Raw genomic sequence first — 27644 nt, 5'->3', positions numbered from 1 at the left:
TGGATAGTTTTGTCCCACTGAGACGAGGAAGGAATGGTAAGGTGAAGGAGCCTTGGATGACAAGAGAAATTGAGCTTCTAGTCAAGAGGGAGAAGGAAGCTACGCAAGGTTGAGGAAGCAAGGATCTGGCACGGCTCTAGAGGGTCACAAGGTAGCCAGGAAGGAACTAAAAAATGGACTTAGGAGAGCTAGACGGGGGCATGATAAAGCCCTGAAGTGAAGGATTAGGGAAAACCCCAAGGCATTCTACACTTATGACAGGATGATCAGAGTGAGAGTAGGGGCGATCAGGGAGAATGGAGGGAACTTGTGCCTAGAGTCTGAGGAGGAAGGGGAGGCCCTAAATGAATATTTTGCTTCAGTATTCACTAGCGAGAGGGACCTTGTTGCTCAGGAGAACAGCGTGAACTAGGTTACTAGACTCTAACAGGATGATATTAAGAAGGAGGATGTGCTGGATTTAAGTCCCCAGGGCCTGACAGGGTATACCCAAGGTTACTACGGGAAGCGAGGGAGGAGATTGATATGCCGTTGGCGATGATCTTTACTTCCTCACTCTCCACTGGAGTAGTACTGGATGATTGGAGGGAGGCGAATGTTGTTCCCCTGTTCAAGAAAGGGAATAGGGAAATCCCTGGGAATTACAGATCAGTCAGTCTTACATCTGTGGTGAGCAGAATTTTGGAAAGGATTCTGACAGATCGGATTGATGATTATTTAGTAAAACATAGTTTGATTAAAGATAGTCAGCATGACTTTGTGAGGGGCAGGTCATGCTTCACAAGCCTCATTGAATTATTTGAGGATGTGATAAGACACATTGATGAAGGTCGGGCAGTGGATGTGGTGTATATGGATTTCAGTAAGGCATTTGATAGGGTTCCCCATGGTAGTCTCATTCAGAAAGTTAGGGGGCATGGGATACAGGGAGATTTGGCTGTCTGGATACAGAATTGGCTGGCCGAAAGAAGACAGCGAGTGGTAGTGGATGGATAGTATTCCGCCTGGAGGTCAGTGACCAGTGGTGTCCCGCAGGGATCTGTTCTGGGACCTCTGCTCTTTGTGGTTTTTATAAATGACTTGGATGAGGAAGTGTAAAGGTGGGTTAGTAAGTTTGCTGGTGACACGAAGGTTGGTGGAGTTGTTGATAGTGTTGAGAGCTGTTGCAGGTTACAACAGGACATTGGCAGGATGCAGAGCTGGGCTGAGAAGTGGCAGATGGAGTTCAACCTAGATAAATGTGAAGTGATTAATTTTGGAAGGTCGAATTTGAATGCTGAATACAGGGTTAAAGGCAGGATTCTTGGAAGTGTGGAGGAACAGAGGGATCTTGGGGTCCACGTACATAGATCCCTCAAAGTTGCCACCCAGGTTGATAGGGTTGTTAAGAAGGCGTTTGGTGTGTTGGCTTTCATTAACAGGGGGATTGAGTTTAAGAGCCGCGAGGTTTTGCTGCAGCATTATAAAACCCTGGTTAGACCACACTTGGAATATTGTGTCCAGTTCTGGTCGCCTCATTATAGGAAGGATGTGGATGCTTTGGAGAGGTGTAGAGGAGATTTACCAGGATGCTGCCTGAACTGGAGGGCATGTCTTATGAATAAAGGTTGAGGGAGCTAGGGCTTTTCTCACTGGAGCGAAGGAGGAAGAAAGGTGACTTGATAAGAGGTGTACAAGGTGATGAGAGGCATGGATAGAGTGGATAGCCAGAGACTTTTCCCCAGGACAGAAATGGCTGTCACGAGGGGACATAAAGGTGATTGGAAGAAGGTATAGGGAAGATGTCAGAGGTAGGTTCTTTACACAGAGTGGTGGGTGCGTGGAATGCACTGCCAGCAGAGGTGGTGGAGTCGGAGTCATTAAGGACATTTAAGCGACTCTTGGACAGGCACATGGACAGCAGTAAATTGAAGGAGTGTAAGTTAGGTTGATCTTAGATTAGGATAAATGGTCAGTACAATATCGTGGGCCGAGGGGCCTGTACTGTACTGTTCTATGTTCTATGAATTTATTGTGGCTGGCAAATACACACAGCAAATTGGACATAAACACATGACATCCTTTATAGGACATCAGGGACCTGTGGTGGAACAAGGAATGTAACTGCATGTCCCCTGAAACAGGCTGACGAATTATGAAACACATTAATGAGGTATAGGTTAAAAATTGAATTTCATGTAAAGTTAGATACAGAAAACAATATAATTAGTGGGGAAGAAAAACTGGAAGAAGAGAAAAAGTAAACAATTTTTCCAACTATTAAAATCTGAAGAAATTAGATTCATCAATTGCAAATGTTAATATTCAGTGCCAGAGAGGCTATTGGTAATTAAGGCTACTCACACCATTGGGAAGGGCGCTTAAAACTAAATTGCTGCAGAAGTGTTGTTTTGATGCAAACCTGAATTTGCCACTTGATTCCCACAAGAATAATGGGGAGTCTCAACATTATTTTTACAGCAAGAGAGGTCCATGATTATCTTAAACTGCGACTCCCAAATTTAACTTCAGTTTGTTCCAATAAATTTAATGCACTCAGTGCTGTGACATTCCAACAGTATTGAATCTCACTATAATTCAAATACAGATTGCCATTTTTAATTGCACTCCCCACACTGAATTGGATTTTCATCCACGCATGTTCCTCAAATAATATGCCATTCATTCAGTCACACAAACAATTTAGTGGAAGTTTCATCCTCATTAAGTGTACATTGATTGTAGTGACTGATCATAAAGGGAAACTTTAGTTTGCTCCTGATTGTTGAAATCACATTTTCACATGAAGAATGGAATTATCCCCAAAATCCAATTTAAGTAACAAGCCATAAAAATAATATTTTTTGCTTAAACCCTGAATTATCAGATCATTTAAATTTAGAGTAGGCTGAAGTTTATTGAGTGACAATGGAATTATAAACTTCAAAAACTGGGATGACACCCATATCTGCTTTATAGTTAATAAGAGTTTGATTTTACAAATAGATGAAAAGGGAACATTTTCCCCTGCTTGTGACAAATGTTGCTTCATTACATTCTAAATGTCAGTGCTGCCAGGTTCTGAGAGCAACATGAATTTCTGGCTTTATCATCTTGTAAATATACTGCATTTTCAGGCTTGTTTTAACACTGATGTAACTGGCTACAGAAGTAGATAATTCATCAGCCAATCTCCTATATAGGTTCACTTAAAAGCAGCACCAGTACTGAGAACCAGGAATAGCTGACAGTTAAATGACAGTGTGAGGCCGCTTTGGGCATCCTGCTAAATTAGCAGTAATATTTTGGAAAAAAAATTTCCATCAGCCTGGCAAAGCAGGCGATGGAATCCATCTCAACCCAGCCAGGAATATCATACACCAGGCAAGAGATTAAAGGGTGCTTTTTGGCCCTGCTGCTACTGCCCCAAAGCTGCCAGGGGAGCATTTTTGACACTGGAAGCCAGGGCATTGCAGGAGGTTATCCCAGAGCAGTAAAGAAGTCACTGCTCAGTTCCTAGTTAAGGAACTTAAAACTGTAAACCATTTGCCAGTTTGATGAAGAATACACAACACTGACAGGTTTTGGAAATAGGAATGGGAAAAGTTTGTATTATATTTTCACTGCCTTTCCTTTATTGAAAGCAAAGAAGAAAAATTCCAGTTTGGAGCCAGAGATAGCATTTTGATCTCTCCACCCTTGCATTTGTCTGTCACTGCATTCAAAATGTATTTCAGTTACAATGGCAATAACAATGGGGAGATCTGCTAATTCCTCTGACTGGCATAGAACATTCAGGTTCAGAAAACCATCGCCCATTGCCATCAACTGGCAACTTAGGCTAATTACTGAACAATGGTAAGTACCAAAAACACTCAGATCACAAATGCAGGGTGTCCTACAAACAAGATTACACGTTTTATGCACCCAATATGCAGTACATAAACAATTCTAAAACAATAAGATTTCCAACATCATATTTCAGATAGGTGTTTCATCACTATTAACACACTTAGAAAGCAGCTGGAAATTATGCATCTTTAATGAAAAATAAAGTATCTTTGATCAAATGAGCCTGTGGCATTACTGCCAGTCTTGATTAAGTACAGTACTCAAGTACTTGCCTTCAAAAAGAAAATGTCTATAAGAAATCAAACCCTAAAGGACTTGTCAAGCCAGCTGGGTCTTTTCAGTCCTCACTCAGCTGGAAGTTTATAATCAGCTTGCTCATATGTAGATGGTCATAAATGAGCACAACCATACATGGATAGCTAAATTATGCTTCACTGCTCTTCAAACATTTATTTGGTTTGATGAAATCCTCAAATATACTCAATGCTGAGCATCTCATTACTTGGTGCAGTCATATTGAAATTTTCTTATTAAATAACTTGCTGGCAGGATCTTTATATCTGGAATTTTAAAGGACCTATTTCTTATGTTCAAGGACTTCCACAATAAAATACCCCCCAAAAAATCCCCAGACGTAAAGTACTGCTATGAATATTGATCTAAACTTTACCCAGCCAAGCATAAACCTTTTCTGAAACTCAAATGAGCAGACAGTAGCCCAGAAATTGCTGGAACAGCACATCGTAGGAAGCTGTAAATTTGATTTTTATCCCACTTTCAGGTTAAATTATTTTTGCACCTCAAATTCTGGAAGATATGAAGTTGTAATGCATAAAGATGTTAATTGGGCATCTGGCACTTCATGAATAGTGTTTCTAGTCACCCTAACCAATGAAATTTAACGATAGAGAAAAGCAAATTATGGTAAGAAATCAAGAGTCAAATTGGATATGCAGAAAAATAATTATTCATAAGTCAGGGGACATGGGCATGGCTGACACGCCCAGCATTTATTGCTCATCTTAAATTGTCCTCGAGAAGGTGGAAGTGAGCTGCCTTCCACTAGAAGGAAGAAAGAGAGTGCGAATTAAGAGGAAGAATGTAGAAAGGAAAAGTAACAGAAACAATAAAAATACCTCATAGGACAATGTGCCACTTGCATGAGTATCACGGTTACCTTTTCTGCCCTCCATGGCATGGCAAGATGCGAAGTCACATCATAAGAATCCAGTTACGGACATGAATTACCAGCCCTAATTGGCTAGGAGATTAATTTTGTACCAATGGTGTAAGTTCAGCAATTTCATTGCACATAATGGGAAGGGATGCTCATGGTGAACTGCTAAGTTGTGTATGTTCTGGCAAAGTTTTCATGGGCCAACTCTGTAGCCATGTAAAATGGCTGCGTTCCGATTAATCTGGCCAAAACCCAGTTTAAAACGGCTAACCCGAAAGACTGCTGGGAAAAGCAGCCAAAAAGACAGGTTTGCAGCTTCAGCTCGGGGAACGTAGCCCAGATCGATACTCAGGGCTATCAACAGCCCATCAACCCAGGTATCCGCAGTTTCATTCAGGACTGTTTACACCTAATCTACTCAGACATCCACAGCTAAATCGGCTATCCCCGGGAACAATTGCAACATAGCAATTGAATATCGGGCCAGACCTGTCGGCGCCTGCAGTGGCCGAAACAAAGACAGGTGAGCAACCACCCCCCGATCGAGGAATCGCCTCACCATTGGACACATCGACCCCAGAGACTGGGGACAGAATCCAATCACTTGGGACTCAGGACCAAGGGCCGCCCCGGGAGGCGGGAAGCCCCTGGGCCATATAAAAGTAAAGGTCCAAGTTCAGATCTCTCTCTCTCTCTCTCATCTTCGCCTGCTCGAGACCTTCGCAAGACCAGCCACCGTGTATCGTAAGTTTGAATCCAATGATCGCTATCCGGTAAAGACAACTAGCCACCGACCTGTAGCAGCCTTTTGAATCCCGCGGGCCAGATTTGATTGGACAAGCCATTAGTTTCCCTGACCTGGTGGGCTCTTCCTAAGTTAAGTATTGGCCAGTAGTGATAGGTTTGTTATATAGAAAGTAGTATTAGGGTATTAATATTGCTTGTTGTATATAATAAATGACCATTGTTTTAATCCTTACTAAGCGGTGTGCTGTGTTATTAATCATAACCTGAACTTGAACCACGTGGCGGTATCATAAAGATACCTGGCGAGTCATGAGCAAAGGTGACCTAAACAGAGCAAATAGACTAAGGTTAAAAAGAGCAACAACTCCAATTTATCCAGGAATTTGAGAGGAATCAAACTTCTATCATGCTGCACTTTGTCACAAATGGCTTGCTTTTTCTCACCCACACAAATATTAACAAATGCTATTTTGCAATTTTTTCAGCAATTTCTGGGTCACTTGGTTGATGGGTAAATATTGCTGACAACCCCAGGGAGAATTCTTGTCCACTGCACCTTCTTCCATGGAATATTAACATTCAGCCAAGACAATCCACAGAACTTACAGTTAAACATTCATCTGAAAGATGCCACCTGGAACTATGCAGTATTCCTTCAGTACTGCATCAAATTGCCAGGTTAAATTATGTACTCAAGTCTCTGGACTGTACCTTGAGCCACAACCTTAAGATTACCACCAAGTCACGGTTGACAAAATAGATTATGTTGCTGTTTACAGTTATTAAAATATTGGCTTCAGAGAGTGGAGTTACTGCCAAGGAATGGGAGGGACATTTTCTGTTGGAGACAGTGATTAATAAGGTCGATTTTTGGATAGATTTAGAGGACAGGGAAACTTGTAGGGCACAGGGAGGAACTGAAGCTGAGCAAGGACAAAGTGATAAGCTTGTCGCAGTTTGCGTAGTGAAGTCACAGAGTGTTGGAAACAAATTGTGAAGGGTGACAGGGAGGTGTCACAGAGTTTAACATTCAAGGTAATTAAACTATGGATTAAGGTCCCTGCAGAGATGAAGAGGAGATATGTTGTAAGCATTCAATATTTTAAAGGTATAAACAGTCAAGACTAGATCAAATGTGGCTCCAACCTTAATTTAAGATCGAAAGAAATCCAAAGCCATGTACTTCTAAAGCACAAGTCGCTAAAAGTAATAAAGATAATATTGAAGATTTGGAGTAAAATTAAAAAAATAACTCTTCAATACCTGTGCTCCATCACTTGGTCTCTCGGGACTTCCTTCCAGAACTGGCCCAAATCAGGAGGGCCTCCTCCTGCTGCTTGATTCATTTCAGCTGCCATCACCAGAAACCTGTCCTGGGGAGAGGCTTCAACACCTGAAAATACAAAAAATACATTTTAAACCTTGGTAGCTTGAGATTGCCACAGGAAACCACAAAACTAACAAGTAGTGAATAAAATGCTGCGGTCCTATAAAGTGAAGCCTTCCAATCCATAGGTGGGTCTTCATTTCTAGAAGCCAATTGTCAGCAGTACCATTTTAAATGTTACGATCCGTAGACTCAATGGGCTGAATGGTCTCATGTGGTACAGGGATTCTATCATTTTATTAAAAACATTTCTTGTTTTAAAAAAAAAAAAGGACAGGCAGAAGTAACTCAATTATGTTTGAGGGGCTGACTGACTGTGATCTAGATCAAAGTTTAAACGAAAAAAAAAAAATGAAATGAAAAATGAAATAAAAATCGCTTATTGTCACAAGTAGGCTTCAAATGAAGTTACTGTGAAAAGCCCCTAGTCGCCACGTTCCAGAGCCTGTTCGGGGAGGCTGTTACAGGAAATGAACCGTGCTGCTGGCCTGCCTTGGTCTGCTTTCAAAGCCAGCGATTTAACCCAGTGCTAAACAGCCTTAAACTTGTTATTCACATGTCAAAGTCACTGACATTATCGTGCTTGCATCTTTAATTAACTTAATTTACAAAAGGAACTTTTGAGTGAGGGGAAAATACTTCAAATGCAAACTAATCCTCCTTGCTCACTATGTTATAAATGCAGTTCTTCAATATGAGCTCATGGTTAAAAATTGATCAGGCGTTAATTACATTTGACACCTGACACAAAAACTAAACAATGCATGTTCCACTTATGTCAATCAGTGCAGACTGCACCAGACCAAAAGAGTTTAGAAATAAAGTTCCAGTCTTTACATAAAGCAAATTGTTCTCGTTTGGCGTTTGTTAAAACAATGTTAACCCCCACCTTATGCAAGTGACAAATTCCATTATATTTCAGTAATCATATTCATGTCAAAGTCTGAACCAATTATTAGCAACAAGTTGAACGAACAGAAGTCAGCATTTAGCACCCATCTGACTCAATTCTCAAATGCTGTAAAAGAAGGCTGTTAGAAAAAAAAACTTCAAGGATAAGGATCTGTTGGTTAATAAGGACAAATGTAGGAGGGTATGGAAGTTGAGAATAGTGATTTAAAGGTACATTTAATTTTGCATCCCAAATATAGAGCACTTAGAACTATTCCAAATTTAAGATAGCTATTCATGAAATAAAAAGATTGGCACAATAGAAAATCAATTGATAATGGAAAAATAAGAAAATAGCTGATTTTTTAAAAATATTGATTTATTTAAAAAGTGGATTTTTAAAAAAAATTGATGAAAGGTTATCCAAATGGACAGCAGCAGCTTCACAGCCTCCATAAATTGATAAAGTGAGTGCAAAAAGTGTAATATTCATACTTTATATTGTGTGTAAAGACAAAATATGATCACAGTTAATCATATGCTTTCATAACATTCCCAGCTCACACCCGAATACCTTAAGAATCAAACGGAACTTTCAGTGTAAAAATGGGTGTCAAAAAGGCTGGAATTCCCCATCACTAATTTTAGGAATACAGCTTCACACCGTACTTTATTATTTTGTATTCCTTTAGTAAACTATTAGATTAATTGTGAACAAAATCTGTTCCCTCTACGATACCTCTGGTCCACTTCTCAGTCACCCCGACACCACCTCCCTTTCCTGCAGCACCTTTCCTTGCAAGTGAAGGAGATGCAACCAACACCTGGGGCGAAATTCTCCGGAATGGGCACGATGTCCGCCGACTAGTGCCCAAAACGGCGCAAATCAGACGGGCATCGCGCCGCACCAAAGGTGCGGAATGCTCCGCATCTTTGGGGGCCGAGCCCCAACCTTTAGGGGCTAGGTCGGCGCCGGACAAATTTCCGCCCCGCCAGCTGGCGGAAAAGGCCTTTGGTGCCCCGCCAGCTGGCGCGGAAATGACATCTCCGGGCGGCGCATGCGCGGGAGCGTCAGCTGTCAGCATTCCCACGCATGCGCAGTGGAGGGAGTCTCTTCTGCCTCCGCCATGGTGGAGACCGTGGCGGAGGCAGAAGGGAGAGTGCCCCCACGGCACAGGCCTGCCCGCGGATCGGTGGGCCCCGATCGCGGGCCAGATCGCCCCCCCCCCTCCCCAGGACCCCGGAGCACGCCCGCGCCGCCTTGTCCCGCCGGTAAGGTAGGTGGTTTAATTTACGCCGGCGGGACAGGCATTTTAGCAGCGGGACTTCGGCCCATCTGGGACCGGCGGGGGGGGGTCGGAGAATTTCGCCCCTGCTCTTTCACCTCTTCTTTCACTGTCCAATACCTCAAATACTCCTTTCCAGTGAAACGACAATTTATTTGCACTGCTTTCAATTTGTAACACTGTACTCAACTTGTAACACTGTATTCACTGCTCACGATGTGGTCTTCTTGACATTGGAGAGCAAATGCAGATTAGGTGACTGCTTTTCAGAATAGCTCCATGAAGTCTGGGAGTAGACCCTCAACTTCCAGTCACATGTAATTTTAATTCTCAACCAGTCCCCAATCTGACATTGCAAGAGGCCGAGGATAGCAATGTTCCATTGAGGAACAACACCTCAAAGTTTCAATTCGTCACTCCAAAACATTCTGGACTTAACACTAGGTTTAATCATTTTAGATCATTAACACTGCTCTCATTTTGTTTCCTTTTTTTTTTTGCTGGTTTTGGTTTTTCTTTCTTTTCCCCTTTTTTGCTTTCAGGCAGGAACTGCCATTCACACCTCCTCAACATATATTTTGTTTCTTTACTTGCCAGCCCCATTGGTCTTGTTGGTTCATCCGTGGTTTAGTTGCTAGCACTCTTGCCTGAGTCAGAAGGTTCAGCGTTCAAGTCCTATTCCAGGAATTCAGCTCAAAAATTAAGGCTGACAATGAGGGAGTGCTGCATTGTCAGAGGTGCCATCTTTCAAATAAGACATTAAACCAAGGTCCCATCTGCTCTCTCAGGTAGACATAAAATATCTTGTGTCTATTTTGAAGAGGAGGAGCTACGCCTGGTGTTTTGGCTATTAACATCACAAAAACAAATGATCTCATTGTCATATTGATGTTTCAGGGTGCTTGTTGCAAGCAACTTTGCTGCTGCGCTATCTGCAATGCAACAGAGTGGGGTGTCTGACCACTGTGTCCGTACTAAGAACAATAGTATATGATACATTTCTTATATTTTCCTTAAAAATCTGTGAAGATCTAGGTATGGTGAAGGAGTCTTGCACGACAGTCAATATCTTCATGCAAAAGTCAAGCCTGTTCTCCTTCAAATGGAGAAGTGATCTAATGGAGGTTAAGATTATCGGAGGTTTGTCAAGAGGAAAGAGTGTAAAATTATTCCCTTTTGCGAGTGAATCAACAACTAGAGGTCATGGATTCCAAATCATTGATAAAAGGTGTAGAGGGGAGATGAGAATTCTTTTTCACTCAGTTAACAAGGTCTGAAGCATTTTACATGAAAAGGTTCAAGGAAGCAGATTCTAACACCTGCCCTGGTTCATTACCCAGTACCAAATCCAATGTGGCCTCGCCTCTTGTTGGCCTATCTACATACTGTGTCAGGAAACCCTCCTGCACACATTGGACAAACACTGACCCATCTAAAGTACTCATCTATAGCTTTTCCAGTCAATATTTGGAAAGTTAAAATTCCCCCATAACAACTACCCTGTTACTTTCGCTCCTATCCAGCATCATCTCTGCAACCCTTTCCTCTACATCTCTGGACCCTTTCGGAGGCCTACAGAAAACTCCCAACAGGGTGATCTCTCCTTTCCTGTTTCTAACCTCAGCCCATACTACCTCAGTAGACGAGTCCTCATCAAACATCCTTTCTGCCACCGTAATACTGTCCTTGACTAACAATGTCACACCTCCCCCTCTTTTACCACCTTCCCTGAGTTTACTGAAGCATCTAAACCCCAGAACCTGCAACAACCATTCCTGTCCCTGCTCTATCCATGTCTTCGAAATGGCCACAACATCCAAGTCCCAGGTACCAACCCATGCTGCAAGTTCACCCACCTTATTCCGGATGCTCCTGGCGTTGAAGTAGACATACTTGAAACCACCTTCCTGCCAGTACACTCCTGCGACCTTGAAACCTTACTCATGACCTCACTACTCTCAACCTCCTGTATACTGGAGCTACAATTCAGGTTCCCATCCCCCTGCTGAATTAGTTTAACCCCCCCCCCCCCGAAGAGCATTAGCAAATTTCCCCCCCCCCCCCAGGATATTGGTATCACTCGGTGTAGACTATCCCGTTTGTAGAGGTCCCACCTACCAGGTGTCCCAGTTTTTAGTTTCCTAGGTTTACTACCCAATGAATTAGCAACAGTAGATTCATTGTGGATTTAGATTCATTGTTGATTTAGTTTTCTGGAAGATGCTAGAGGAGCACAGAATGCTTGTGGAAAGTATTCCCTGCATGTTATTGAACAGGCACTAGGCCCAGAGTTAATTGCAGATCAACTCTCCACTCTAACCAGTGTCAGTCTCATTGAAATGATGCAAACAAATGATGTACTGATGACACCAGGAGCACAGAACACACGTCAGCCAATGCTTGACATAGCTCATAGGATGCAAGACTGGATATCTTTTGGCTTAATTTATTCTTCCAATGGAAAATATTCCGTTTGGATTACGATGTTAATACTAGTGGCAACCATATTTAGGGAAAATGCAGCCAAGGACGAAGCACTTTCTCTAACTTGAGACCAATTCATACATGAGCAAAAAAGGAGATCCTAAATGGAAATCATCAAGGAGACTGACCTGCTGAACAAAGAAATAGTTACACCCAAAGGTATCTTAGGAGCATGGAAATTTGTATACAGATTGTTCTAACCCACAAACTCTGCCATCTTCTTGCGCAGTCCCTCAGGGATGACTTGCTTCAATTCCGGGAAGGTAGGTCCTGCAGTGGCTGACTTTTCCAGTCCTGGATCCACAGACTGCCACAGGTTTGGGAGGTAGTGTTTGATGAGGTGGGTGAGTCATTTTGAACTCTATGCTCTTTTTCCGTTGTTTGCGCTCGGCTTGTGTGTGCTCCACCCTGTGGTGCTTGAGGTGATTGTCAACTTTGTGGATGCTTCTTCTCCAGTTTGTGCGTTTTAAGGAGAGTAATTTCCACGTGTCGATGGGGATGTTGCATTTATTTAGGGAGGCTTTCAGACTGTCCTTGCAGCGTTTCTTCCGCCGTTCGAGTGATTGCTTGCCATTGTGGAATTGGTGTGGAGCACTTGTTTCAGGAGACCTTCGTCAGGCATGCTGACACTGTTGCTTGCCCATCATTGCTGGTTGAGCGTGACCAGTGTCTCAATACTGGGGATATTGGCCTTGGAGAGGACACCATGTTGGTACACCTATCCTGCCAGTGGTTTTGCAGGATTTTGCAGACATAACATTGGTGATATCTATCCAGGGATTTGAGGTGTCTGCTGTACATTTTCCGTGTTTCTGATGCATACAGGAGGGTGGGGACCACTGCTGCTAGACCATGAGATTGCTGCTGGATTTGAGGTCTTGGTCTTCAAACACTGTGTTCCTCGGGCACCCGAAGATTGCACTGGCACATTAGCGTTGATGCTGGATTTCATTGAGAGAAGGCTCCAGAGGTATGAAAAATGATCCATATTGTCCAGGGGCTCACCATGGATCTTGGTGGTCCGGTGGAGGGAGGGAGGGGGGGGTGCAGTTGTGTGTTGCAGGAATGGGCTGGGAGAGAACCTTTGTTTACGGAATACAAAGTTAACACCAGTAGCAACCATATTTAGGGAAAATGCAGCCAGGGACGAAACACTTTCTCTAACTTGAGACCAATTCATACACGAGCAAAAAATGAGATCCTAAATGGAAATCAGCAAGGAGACTGACCTGCTGAATAAAGAAATAGTTACACCCAATAGAATTTTAGGAGCATGGGAATTTTCACACATTGTTCCAAACTCACAACCTCTCCATCGAGATGGACAAAGGCAGCAGGTTCCGGTTGAATAACACCACCTACAAGTTCCCCTCCAAATCACTCACCATCTTGACTTAGAATGATATCACTGCCCCTTCATTGTCACTGAAATGAAATGAAAATCGCTTATTGTCACAAGTAGGCTTCAAATGAAGTTACTGTGAAAAGCCCCTAGTCGCCACATTCCGGCGCCTGTAACGCCCTCCCTAATCTGCTCAACCTGGATTGCAGCGGTTTATGAAAAGGGTTGACCATGACCCTCTCGAGTGGAATTAGGGATGGGCAATAAATACTGGCTTTACCAGGGATACCCACACCTATGAACAACATAGGAAAAAAATCTCTTATCAACATCAATATGCTGGTATGAAAATGTCTTGAGAGTTTACCCTTTGGAATCACACTCCCGTTTTCCGCTTCCCCCTTGCCAATTGTGATGATCGGAGATGATGGATAAGAAATTAAGCATACAAACAATTAGAGACTAAAAACATAAGCAAACTGCTCTGGTCTGTAATTATTCTAAGATCAAAGTTATTCGCCTAATATTGAAGTTCCACTGTTGAAGCATTACAGAAAAATCAAAACCCGTTACAAAGTATCCCTGTGTATCAAATCATTCATACAGTTTTGAATAAAACACAAGCAAAGATTAAAATATTGTCTCAATTAAAATACAATCGCAAAGGAGAGAAACATTTTGTTCTTCACTATATAATCTAAAATTAAACAGTTGCAAAATTATTTCTAACAAAAGGTCAGTACAGTGTATAGAAATGTCAACCCATTGTAGCCACGTAAAATGGCTGCGTTCTGATTAATCTGGCCAAAACCCAGTTTAAAATGGCTAACCCGAAAGACTGCTGGGAAAAGCAGCTAAGAAGACACAAGCAGGCAGCTGCAGACAGTATTGCATATTCGGCTCTGGGAAGTTAGCCCAGATCGATACTCAGGGCTATCAACAGCCCATCAACCCAGGTATTTGCAGTTGCATTCAGGACTGTTTGCAGCCCATCTATTCAGACATCCACAGTTAAATTGGCTATCCCCGGGAACAATTGCAACATATTAGCAATTGAATACCGGGCCAGACCTGTCGGCACCTGCAGTGGCCGAAACAAAGACAGGTGAGCGACCACCCCCCGATCGAGGAATCGCCTCACCATTGGACACATCGACCCCAGAGATTGGGGACAGATCCAATCACTTGGGACTCAGGGTCAAGGGCCGCCCCGGGAGGCGGGAAGCCCCTGGGCCCTATAAAAGTGAGGGTCCAAGTTCAGATCTCTCTCTCTCTCCTCTTCGCCTGCTCGTGACCTTCGCAAGAACAGCAACCGGCAATAGTAAGTTTGAATCCAGCGATCGCTATCCGGCAGAGACACCTAGCCACCGACCTGTAGCAGCCTTTTGAATCCCACGGGTCAGATCTGATTGGACAAGCCATTCGTTTCCCTGACCTGGTGGGCTCTTTTGAAGTTAAGTATTGGCCAGTAGTGATAGGTTTATTATATAGAAAGTAGTATTAGGGTATTAATATTGCTTGTTGTATATAATAAATGACCGTTGTTTTAATCCTTACTAAGCAGTGTGCTGTATTATTAATCATAACCTGAACTTGAACCACGTGGCGGTATCATAAAGATACCTGGTGACTCATGAGCAAAGGTGACATAATCAGAGCAAATAGACAAAGGTTAAAAAGAGCAACACCATCTTGATATAAATTTTGAAGCTTTAACCAGTAGCAGCATATTAATCCAGTATATTTAAAACTTCATCTGTATATCCCAAATACAGCAGAATTTTACTGACAAATAAACTTGCACTAAAATCACTGAAGTATAAGTCAATTTCAAAATGAAGCATTTTGTCTTATGTTCTTTAACTCTGTACTCCATGGAATTATGATAATAAATATTACAAAATACTGCAGATAAATGAGACACTTGCAGCTTTATAAACCTATAGCATGGATACGTGGATGCGTGAGAAGACGAGTTTGAAATTCATCAATAGTTAATTGTTATTCTGTTAGGCACCAGCATTTCTATTAATGGGTCAGAGCACATTTTTGTTTATGCGAGGGAAACGTGATTAAGTGGCCAAGCTTTGGATAAAAATGCAAATTCATTTCAATGGATCGCTTCAAAACGTCTAGAGTGTTAAAGAAAAGTTTCCACAAGCTCAATCTCCATTCGAAAAGATGTTACAAGGGATGACTGTAAAATTCAGAAGAATTTGATTGGAACAATTTTTACAACAGTTTCATATCGTAGTTAGCTATTTATGAGATTATAGATTGTGCTTTGCAAATTGACAACGCTTCGTATGCCGAATAAAAGTTACTTTTTGGACAGTGGAATTTAAAACGTGGGTCCACTATACGTGAATAGGGAACCTTTCAAGATTACTGTAGAAAAGTAAATAGTTCTTTTTAAAAAATGACTTGAGCTCAAGGTGCATAATTATGAGACTAGATGGCATTCACCATAGGCTGCTGTCAGAAATAGAGGTAGCTGAAACTTTGGCTGTAATTTTTTACTGGAAATCTGAAAGGAAGCTTGGAAATGTTCAGCCACCCAGGCAGCATCTATGGAGTGAGAGAAACAGTAAAGCTTCAGGCCTGTGTTTTTCATCTGAACACATCCATTCAAGAAGGGCGAGAAGTATAAACTAGGTAACAAGCCGGCTAATGGAGCCGTGGGAAAGTCCAAAACAATGGGAATTTATACTCCGTAAAAGAATGGGCAGAAAAACCTAGAGATTCAAATACACAAATCCCTTTATGTTTTCGTGCAGGTTACACCCTTGAAAGGTCAAGAATATGTTGGGAGAGATGATGTATTAACAAAATAATGATTAATTGGCAAAGCCAGAGAATAGGCTAGTTAAGACTACTGGATGCATCCAATTATAGGAAAGGCAATGGCCAGACAGCATTCACCAGGAATGGGAAACTGCAGTTATGAGGAGATAAAATGGTGATGGTGTCGGATTTCTGGAGTGTTGTTGGAACTGCATTTATCCAGGCAAATGGAGAGAGTATTTCATCACACTCCTGACTTGCTTTGTAGATGGTTGACTGACTTTGGGTAATCGGGTGAGTTACTTGCCACAGAATTCCAAGTCTCCCACCTGCTCTTGTAACCACAATATTTACATGGCTAGTCCAGTTCAGCTTCTGATCAATGGTAATTCCCCAGGATATTGATGGTAGAGGATTCAGTGATTATGTGCCACTGAATGTCAAAGGGAGATGGTTGGATTCTCCCTTGTTGGAGCTGGTCAATGCCTGGCACTTGTGTGAATGTATCTTACCAGTTATCAGTTCAAGCCTCCCGACTGCCCATACGGACTGACTGCTTTGGTCTCTTGAGGAGTCACTAATGGTACAGAGCACTGTGCAGGTATGATTCCAATCCTTGGGAGAGTTTCTCCCCAGATTCCCACTGATTTATTTTTGACACAGAGATTCTTGATACCACAAACCGTCAAATTCTGCCTTGATGTCAAAGGCCATCACCTCACCTGAGGCCTTGTGGCGTAGTGGTAGCACCCCTACCGCTGGTCCAAAAGCCCAGTTAAGAGTCCAACGCCAGGACTTGTTAAAAAAAGTATATTGGTGGCCAGCACGATGGCGCAGAGGTTAGCACTGCTGCCACACGGCGCCGAGGTCCCAGGTTCGATCCCGGCCCTGGGTCACTGTCCGTGGGGAGTTTGCACATTCTACCAGTGTTTGCAGGGGTTTCACTCCCACAACCCAAAGATGTGCAGTGTAGGTGGATTGGCCATGTTAAATTGCCCCTTAATTTGAAAAAATGAATTGGATATTCGAAATTATAAAAAAATAAAAAATAAAAAATATTTTTAAAAAAGGTATATTGGTGTGATAATACACTAATAACAACAATCACTAATAACAACAATCTCACCTCTGGAATTCAGCTCCGCTATCCATGTTTGGACCAAGGCTGTGATGACATCTGAAGCTGGTTATTGGTGAAGACGTTCTGTTTGATAGCAATGTCAAGGACACCTGTCATCGAGTGCTCTGATTGAGAGGGGGGGGGGGGGGGGTGCTATGATTGGATTTGTCCTACTTATTGTAACCAGGACATACCTCAGCAATTTTTGACATTAAATGTTAGTGTAACTGTACTGCCTGGCCATGGGTGTGGCTAGTTCTACTGCACAAGTCTTCAATACTATAACTAGGGTGTTGCCAGGGCCCTTAGCCTTTGCAGTATCTAATACCTTCAGCCCTTTCTTACTGCCATGTATCTATGATGGTGGGGACCTTAGTAGGCTGGGATGGATCATCCACTTGGCACTTCTGGTTCAAGAAAGCTGCGACTGCTTCAGCCTTTTCGGTGTCATTGACATGCTGGGCTCTATCATTACGGCACAGAGATGTCTTGGGAGCCTTTTCCTTGGGCTAGTTATTTAATCGTCGACCATATTCATGACCTTTAGCTCAGAAAAGAGTACTATGAACTTGAAACATTCACCAAGTTTCTCTCAACTGATGTTGCCAGACATGCTGAGTTTTTCCAGAATTTCCCGTTTTTATATTCACGACTGGGTTTGGCAGGACTGCATAACTTTTGACTGTTGCATTAGTCATGGATCACTTGGCACTGACTAAAACATGCTCCTTCCAAGGTTCAGCTTGTTCCAAATTTTAACAGGCACCCAAGTCCTGTGTTGTGGCTTCATCAGATTGGCACTTCATTTTTAGGTATGCCTGGTGCAGCCACTGGCATGCTCTCCTATATTCCTCATTTAGCCAGTGTTGGTCCCTGACTTGATGGTAATGATAGAGTGATGGATAGGTCAGGCCATGAATTACAAATTGTGCTCAAGTAGAATTCTGCTGCTGCTGACAATCCACAGAACTTCATGAATGCCTAGGTTTGAACTAAGATTTGTTCCGATTCCATCCCATTCGGCACAGTGCTAATGTAACACAAAGCAACAGAGGACGTCCTCAAGTGTGAAGATATGGGGCTGGATTCTCCGTCGGCAGCCCAGGGCTTTCCTGCCGGCATGGGGAAACCCCTTTGACCAGCCGACGTAATGGAGCATCCCGCCAGCGTGCTGAAACAGAAATCTGGCGCGGGATGTGTCATAATAGACACATCAGTGGTGCAGAGACACTGTAGCCACCTAAATTGGCCAACTCCCGATTTAAAATGGCGAACGGCAAAGGCTGATGGGAAAGTCAGCCAACACAGACAGAAAGCAGCAGGTGCAGGTTTGCTGTGTATTTAACTCTGCAAAAGGCCAGACAACATCAATACCAGCGACCTTCAGCAGAACAATGTAGCAGCCATCTATATACTGATGAGCAATCCCCGGGAACAATAAGTAACATTTGGGACACACAAAGCAAAGCCAGACTCACCGGCGGCAGCAGGAGCCAACACAAAGGAGGTGAACAAACACCTCAAGACCGCCCATCGATCAGGGAACCGCTCCAGTATTGGAGAAATCAAACGAAGCGATTGGGACGAAGTCCAATCACTTGGGACCAGGTACATGGTCCGCCCCGAAAGGCAGGAAGCCCCTGGGGACTATAAGAGTTAAGCCCCAAGTTCAAATCTCTCTCTCTTAGTCCTGCCCGGGCCACCCAGCAACACAAACCAACATTGACCGTGACCGGTGCAGTGACCACCGACAGAAGTAAGTCTTAATTCAACGCTCGCTACGAGATAGGCGCTCCTAGCTACCAATCCATACCAACTTCGAATCCCGCAGACTCAGAACCCGAACGAAAGGCCATTTGTTCCCCATACCTGGTGGGCCAGTCCGAAGTTAAGTATAGGCCTGTTAGCTGTAGAAGTAGCTTAGACGTAGAATCTGTGCATGAGTAGCGATTACTGTGCATAATAAATGTGCTTTGATTTGAATCTTACTAATCGGTATATTGGGTTATTGATCATCACTCGGACTTGAACCTCGTGGCGGTATCATAAAGATATCTGGCGACTCGAGAGCAAAGGTAATAAAACAGAGCAATTGAACCAAAGGAAAGTTAGCAGCACACACTGACTGACATACTGCAAGATCAATCAACACACACAACACAGCAGCCAATCACCAGTTAGGGCACAGTCACTAGAAAGACAGAGGGCACTAGTTTTCCCGCTCATTCAGGATGCAGCCTCTGAGACAGACAGAGCCTGCAGTCAGTAGCACAAACATCCACCATGTGCTAGCAGTACTGGCTGGTCAGGTTAGGCATAGGTCTTCAGTCAATCTAACAGTGTTGACTCACAGTGCAAATATGTTTAACAGTTCTTAGTTAAATAAAATAGAGTTGTACTATTACAAGTGTTGGTAGCCTGTCCATGTCACTGCTAAGGTAAACGTAGTCTCCACAGATCCAGAGTACCGAACACATCAGGATGGAGAATCCAGCCCATGATGTTTTCTCCACAAGTTCTGTGTAGTGCTCATTCCCATCAATACAGTCATTGACAGATGCATCTGCGATAGGTAAATCGGTGAGGTTAATATGTTGGTTCTCTTACCACCTGCCATCCCAACAGGTCTTGGCCAGCAGTCAGTAGCACCACAACTTAATGATGGGCATTAAAGTCTCCCACCCAGAGTCCATTCCGTGTTCTTGCTACCCCCAGTGCTTTTCCAGTTGGTGTCTAGCATAGGAGAGTACAGGTCATCAGCTGAGGGAGGATGGTAGAATGCAATCAGGAGGTGGTTTTCTTGCCGTTGTTTTATCTGGTGCATGAGTCCTCATGGGGTCCAGAGCCGATGCGAAAGATTCCTAGAGCCACTTCCTCCTGAATATATACCACTATGTTGCCATTTCTGGTGAATCTGTCAGGTCGGTTGGACAGATATGCAGGAATGGTGATGGAGAGTCTGGGACATGATCTGTATGTGTGCTTTGAGGAGTATGATTGTCAGGCTTGGGTAGCACAGTGGCACAGTAGTTAGCACTGCTGCCTCTCGGCGCCACAGACCCAGGTTCAATCGCAGTCTCGGGTCACTGTCCGTGTCAAGTTTGTACATTCTCCCCGTGCCCGTGCGTGTATCACTCAAAAAGAAGCGCAAGGTAGTTGAATTGGCCATGCTAATTTGCCCCTCAATTGAAAAGAAAAGAACTGGGTACTCTAAATTAATACTTTAAAAAAAATGATTCTGTCAGGCTGATGCTTGACTCGTATGCAGGACAACTCTCCCAATTTTGCCACAAGTTCCCAGATGTTAAAAAGGAGGACTCTGCAGGATTGACTAGGCAGGGTGTGTTGTGGTTTCTGGTGCCTGGGTCAGTGCCAGGTGGTTTATTAATTTTTGACATTTCTGTTTGGTACAATCAAATAGCTTACTAGGTTATCTCAAGAGGGCAGTTAACTGTCAGCACATTACTGTGGATCTGGAGTCACATGTAGGCCAGTTCCGATAAGGGTGGCAGATTTCCTTTCCTAAAGGACATTAAGGAACCAGATGTGTTCATAAGATAATCTGTAATTTCATGGTCACCATTACAGAGATTGGCTTTTAAGTCTAGATTTATTAATTAATTGAATGTAAATTCCATCAACTGCGGTGAGATTTAAACCCATGTCCTGAATTATTCTGGATCTCCAGTAACATTACCACTACACCACTAGGAGTAATTCTACTCATGCAGTGAAGATTAAAAGTGGAGCTCGAAGTTTTTAAAACATAGTAATTCACTATTCAGCCCCCCCCCCCCCCCAAAAAAAAAACCCTTTTTTTTGTTTGGGCGGGTGGTGACAAGAGATTATAAATTTAGAGGGAGCAAGGACATTAAGAGAAAATTCTTGACTAAAAGCGAGTGTTCAACACCCATACCGACTGAGGTTAGTCATGAAGGTCCCGCCTTATTAACCTTGCCCCTCGTCTGAGGTGTGGTGATCGTCAAGTTAAATCATCACCAGTCAGCTCTCCCCCTCAAAGGGAAAAGCAGCCTATGATCATCTGGGACTGTGGCGACTTTACTGTTGTTCTCTTTGCACAAGTCGTTTTCTACAAAGTTGCCAACAACACATTGAAAAAGCATCTGCTTTGATCTACACTGCCATAATACATTATTGACTTAATTCCATCATTAAGACACTCTGAAGGTTCCTTCACAGTTGACGACAGAGGCTGGATTGGCAGTGAGCTCGTTTATCTCTCTCCAAAAGAAAGAGAATTTTAATTCAACTCTCATTACAAGCGTCATGTATGAGAAAAGGAAAATATGTTTGAATTCACTGCACCAGTAATTAAGACTTTGGATTTTAAATAAATGGGCCTAATACTTTTCAGGAGGTACTATTGAAGACAGAATTAGCCAATAATGAACTTGATTCATAATTTTAGAAGTAGATTTCCACAACAACTTGATTCATTTGTTCTCTTCATTCTTCCGTTCAAAACTCCATTTCTTTTAATTCATCGGTTCTGACGATTTCACACCAGAACTTCTGAAAATGGTCTTTTCGTAGAATCACTATAGAGGAATAACAGGTAAGCTCTTTCTTCCTTTTTCTTTTTTTATCTAGAGGGGATGGCAGGGAAGGTAGTGCAATGTGCAGAATGTTTGAGGTGAGGGCCGCCATCAGTGTCCCTGCTGATTTCATCTGTGGGAAGTGCACCCATCTCCAGCTCCTCAGAAACCACGTTAGGGAACAGGAGCTGGAGCAACTTCGGATCATTCGGGAGGCAGAGATGGTCATAGGTAGAAGCTTCAGGGATGTAGTTACTCCGAAGAATAAAGATAGATGGATGACAAGTGAGTGGGGGTGGGAGGAAACAGTCAGTACAGGGATCATTGTGGTCGTTCCCCTTAGTAACAAGTATACCGCTTTTGATACTTTGGGGAGGGGGGGGGGGGGGAAGACTTACCAGTGTAAGCCATGGGGTACAGGTCTCTGGCACAGAATCTGTCCCTGTTGCTCAGAAGGGAAGGGGGGAGAGGAGTAGAGCATTAGTCATCGAGACTCCATAGTTAGGGGGGTAGTTAGGAGATTCTGTGGGAACGAGAGAGACTCGCGGTTGATGTGCTGCCTCCCAGGTGCCAGGGTCTGTGATGTCTCGGATCGTGTTTTCGGGATCCTTAAGGGGGAGGGGGAGCTGCCCCAAGTTGTGGTCCACATAGGTACCAACGACACAGGGATAGGGATGGAAGGCAGGAATTCAGGGAGCTAGGGTGGAAGCTTAGATCTAGGACAAACAGTTATTATTTCTGGGTTGTTACCTGTGCCACGTGCTAGTGAGACAAGGAATAGGGAGAGAGAGGAGTTGAACACCAGGGATGGTGCAGGAGGGAGGGTTTCAGATTCCTGGATAATTGGGGCTCATTCTGGGGTAGGTGGGACCTCTACAAACGGGGGAAAGGATTGCAAAGATGATTCTGGATAGGAGTGAAAGCAACAGGGTAGTTGTTACGGGGTACTTTAACTTTCCAAATATTGACTGGAAACGCTATAGTTCGATGGGTCAGTTTTTGTCCAATGTGTGCAGGAGGGTTTCCTGACACAGTATGTAGATAGGCCAACAAGAGGCGAGGCCATATTGGATTTGGTACTGGGTAATGAACCAGGACAGGTGTTAGATTTGGAGGTAGGTGAGCACTTTGGTAATAGTGATCACAATTCGATTATGTTTACTTTAATGATGGAAAGGGATAGGTATATAATCGCAGGGCAAGAGTTATATCTGGGGGAAAGGCAATTATGATGCAATGAGGCAAGACTTAGGATGCATCGGATGGAGAGGAAAACTGCAGGGGATGGGCACAATGGAAACGTGGAGCTTGTTCAAGGAACAGCTACTGCGTGTCCTTGATAAGTATGTACCTGTTAGGCAGGGAGGAAGTGGTCGAGCGAGGGAACCGTGGTTTACTAAAGCAGTCGAAACACTTGTCAAGAGGAAGGCGGCGGCTTATGTAAAGATGAGACATGAAGGTTCAGTTGGGCACGCGAGGGTTACAAGTTAGCTTGGAAGGACCTAAAGAGAGAGCTAAGAAGAGCCAGGAGGGTACATGAGAAGTCTTTGGCAGGTAGGGTCAAGGATAACCCTAAAGCTTTCTATAGATATGTCGGGAATAAATGAATGACTAGGGTAAGAGTAGGGCCAGTCAAGGAATAGTGGGAAGTTGTGCGTGGAGTCCAAGGAGATAGGAGAGGTGCTAAATGAAAATTTTTCATCAGTATTCACGCAGGAAAAAGACAATGTTGTCGAGGAGAATACGGAGATTCAGGTTACTAGACTAGAAGGGCTTGAGGTGCATAAGGAGGAGGTGTTAGCAATTCTGGAAAGTGTGAAAATAGATAAGTCCCTTGGGCCGGATGGGATTTATCCTAGGATTCTCTGGGAAGCTAGGGAGGAGATTGCAGAGCCTTTGGCTTTGATCTTGAAGTCATCTTTGTCTCCAGGAATAGTGCCAGAAGACTGGAGGATAGCAAATGTTGTCCCCTTGTTCAAGAAGGGGAGTAGAGACAACCCCGGTAACTATAGACCAGTGAGCCTTACTTCTGTTGTGGGCAAAATCTTGGAAAGGTTTATAAGAGATAGGATGTATAATCATCTGGAAAGGAATAATTTGATTAGAGATAGTCAACACGGTTTTGTGAAGGGTAGGTCGTGCCTCACAAACCATATTGATTTCTTTGAGAAGGTGACCAAACAGGTGGATGAGGGTAAAGCAGTTGATGTGGTGTATATGGATTTCAGTAACGCGTTTGGTAAGATTCCCCACGGTAGGCTACTGCAGAAAATACGGAGGCATGGGATTCAGGGTGATTTAGCAGTTTGGATCAGAAACTTTCTAGCTGGAAGAAGACAAAGGGTGGTGGTTGATGGGAAATGTTCAGACTGGAGTCCAGTTACTAGTGGTGTACCACAAGGATCTGTTTTGAGGCCACTGCTGTTTGTCATTTTTATAAATGACCTGGAGGAGGGCGTAGAAGGATGGGCGAGTAAATTTGCAGATGACACTAAAGTCAGTGGAGTTTTGGACAGTGCGGAAGGATGTTACAAGTTACAGAGGGACACAGATAAGCTGCAGCGCTGGGCTGAGAGGTGGCAAATGGAGTTTAATGCAGAAAAGTGTGAGGTGATTCATTTTGGAAGGAATAAGAGGAAGACACTGGGCTAATGGTAAGATTCTTGGCAGTGTGGCTGAGCAGAGAGATCTCGGTGTCCATGTACATAGATCCCTGAAAGTTGCCACCAAGGTTGAGAGGGTTAAAAAGGCGTATGGTGTGTTAGCTTTTATTGGTAGAGGGATTGAGTTTCGGAGCCATGAGGTCATGTTGCAGCTGTACAAAACTCTGGTGTGGCCGCATTTGGAGTATTGCGTGCAATTCTGGTCGCCGCATTATAGGAAGAATGTGGAAGCATTGGAAAGGGTGCAGAGGAGATTTACCAGAATGTTGCCTGGTATGGAGGGAAGATTTTATGAGGGAAGGCTGAGAGACTTGAGGCTGTTTTCGTTAGAGAAACGAAAGTTAAGAGGTGACTTAATTGAGGCATACAAGATGATCAGAGGATTGGATAGGGTGGACAGTGAGAGCCTTCTTCTTCGGATGGTGATGTCTAGCACGAGGGGACATAGCTTTAAATTGAGGGGAGATAGATATAAGTCAGATATCAGAGGTAGGTTCTTTATTCAGAGAGTAGTAAGGGTGTGGAATGCCCTGCCTGCAACAGTAGTGGACTCGCCAACACTAAGGGCATTCAAATGGTCATTGGATAGACATATGGACGATAAGGGAATAGTGTAGGTGGGCTTTGGAGTGGTTTCACAGGTCGGCGCAACATCGAGGGCCGAAGGGCCAGTAGTGCGCTGTAATGTTCCATGTTCTAGGAGGTCATTCGGCCCATCGAGTCTGAACCAGCCCTCTGAAAGAGAACCCTACCTATCCCCACTCTATCCCCATAACCCCACCTAACTTTTGGGACACTTATGGGGCAATTTGGCACGGTCAATCCATCGAACCTGCACATAATTGGATTGTGGAAGGAAACCGGAGCACCCGGAAGAAACCTATGCAGACACAGGGAGAATGTACAAACGCCACACAGTGACCCAAGGCTGGAACAGAACCGGAGTTCTTGGTGCTGTAAGGCAGCAGTGCTAATCACCGTGCCGGCCATAATTTTCTTCATTTGGTCAAGAATTTCCTTGACTGTCACTGTTCAATTTTGAAGTCCTCACTGCTCACAATGACAGGGTCATAGGAACAGGTATAGGCCATTCAGCCGTTTGGGTAAATTGTATCACTTAACTTATAGTCTGTATCGTAACTCCCTCTTGCCCTGACCTTTCAACCCAATGTCTCTTCAGGTAATCTGTATGATTTCCAGAATATCTTCCTGCATCCAATTACAACAATTCATTCTTCCATTTCTTCCATCAAGTCCCATTAGCTACTCTTGCTCTGAAGCATCCAGAGTAGATACAATACTTGACTATTTCTCTTTATATCATGATGTCTGGAGAGCTCAAACATTTCCCATATGAGCAAATTCACACTTTATAAGGTCTCAACTTCTTCCTGAGCACCTTGCAGCCCACTGCTCTGATAATCTACTTTAGAACTAGAAACTTCAGCCAACTTTGTTAGTCTAAAACCATACAGGTTTTTATATTAATTCTAACTGATGCACAATAAAGCATTCAGTATGGGCTATCTAACCTGTGCTAATTTGTTTAAATGGAGGACATTTGCTTCACAGAATTAATTGGTCTATGAAATGAAAGCTTGAGTAAACTCACTGCAGTAAAGTTGACCAGCTCAATTGTTAGACCACTGTTCTTGCACGTTTCAAATGTGGAAACCCCTTATAAATACTCATTTGCTGTGCTGACTTCTAAAAGACAGTGGCAGCTACCCTTGAAGAGACTGCCTGGCAAAAGAATTAGAAAACTAGCATGTTCAACAAATACAGTAAAGTGGCTTCCCCTTGAAAACTTGTTACTGATTATATTTGTGATGCAGAACAAACATGACTAAACCATAATGCACAATTGAGGATCATGTGAATGTTATCTTAATCCAGTCAATTGACAATCTGTGCACAGACCCATTTCATCATCGCCTGCTACAGATATGCATGAGTTTTAATTAGTACCGTATAATTCAGTGTCTCAGGTTTGTCAGATAACTTTAATTATTAATGACAGCATACTTCATATTACATGTAACTTGGAAATGCTACAAAAGTTTTAATTTTCTGATAAATCTGCTAGACGTTTAGCTGTCTTCTACTCATGCAAATGAAGATTAAAATACTTATTATGAAAACTACATCCAAAGATAGGAGGGGGTAATTCATTAAATATACAGATACCAAGACCAAGCAGGTCCATCATCAGAAGCAGTATCAACTAAGATTAGACACACTGATCAAAATGTCATTAGAGAATACATCAAGTTTTTAAAGAAAAGACTATGTTGAATGCAGATCTGATAGGACACCATGAGAAAGGGCAATAAAGTAGAGACACATCGGCAGCTTGGCATCTTGCAATTACGTTGTGACCATACCAAGTTTTTAGGATGGTTATATATCATTGGGAGTTAAACCAGACACCAATTTGCTATATAATGCAGTTGAAAATGTCACATACATAAATCATATTAATCGCCACTTGAATCTGTTGAAATCTGAAGCTTTACAGATGTATACATGCAGGAAATAGAATTCATAACAGACAAAATTTTATTACGCCATCTTAATTTCAAGCCACTCTAATTAAACTTATCTCTCTCGCTCTCCCTACTCACTGAATAAACAGAGTATAATCAAACATTACCAATTTAACTGATCTATGAGCAATAGTTGAGGACAAACTTTGATGCTCTTGCAGCTGAATATCTTGCTAACATTTACTGTTATGAATCATATCAAGAACTGCTGGGGTAAATTACTGACACATGGCCTAAGGAGCTACCACTTAGTATATAATCAATGCTTTTTCTCCAGAGCTGCAGGTGAGGGGGCAGGGCAATTATGTTTACTATGAACTTTAAAGTTTATGAATGCAAATGTTTAAAGGTAATATATTTTACCAAACCTATTCAGGAATGCCAACAGGAAATATTTGGCAATGTTTCTGTACTCTCTCATTTCAGCTACCTGTATTTGTCAAAAACAGTCTCAGAACAAAGATTTATGCAGCACTTGAATTTGATTTCCTCTTGGAAAAAAATCATGCCAGAACAAATTCTGTCTAAAATGTATCATGACGATGGACCATAACCCCAAATTACGCACAGACATGTTGAGTTTTTAAGTAAGACATGCATTTTCAGAAATGGACATACAAGCCAAGGATGGTTGAGAATGCAAATTGCAAGATTGGAAAGTAACCATTTGCTGTAATTCCTATGTGGATTATACTAAGCCCCGAATGTGGATTATACTAAGCCCCAAAAGAGATAATGGAATGCTACACCGTTTCTCAGGCAGAGATGTTTCATAGGAACTGTAGACTCACTACAGTGCAGGAGGCCATTCGGCCCACTGAGTCTGCATC

General features: G+C 43.0%; 1 protein-coding gene across 3 annotated transcripts in view; it reads right to left on the bottom strand.

The window, feature by feature from the left end:
• Positions 1 to 27644, bottom strand: part of mospd2 (motile sperm domain containing 2) — a 122805-nt gene that overhangs the window by 23694 nt on the left and 71467 nt on the right. For all 3 annotated transcript variants that reach the window (XM_072514130.1, XM_072514128.1, XM_072514131.1), the window contains exon 13: positions 7019 to 7148. In XM_072514130.1, coding sequence (XP_072370231.1) covers positions 7019 to 7148 — 130 coding nt within the window. The remainder of the gene's footprint in view (positions 1 to 7018; positions 7149 to 27644) is intronic.

Source organism: Scyliorhinus torazame, chromosome 8, assembly GCF_047496885.1.
Source record: "Scyliorhinus torazame isolate Kashiwa2021f chromosome 8, sScyTor2.1, whole genome shotgun sequence".
In the NCBI taxonomy this organism is placed as follows: Eukaryota; Metazoa; Chordata; class Chondrichthyes; order Carcharhiniformes; family Scyliorhinidae; genus Scyliorhinus; species Scyliorhinus torazame.
This window is presented reverse-complemented; position numbering and strand designations above follow the sequence as displayed.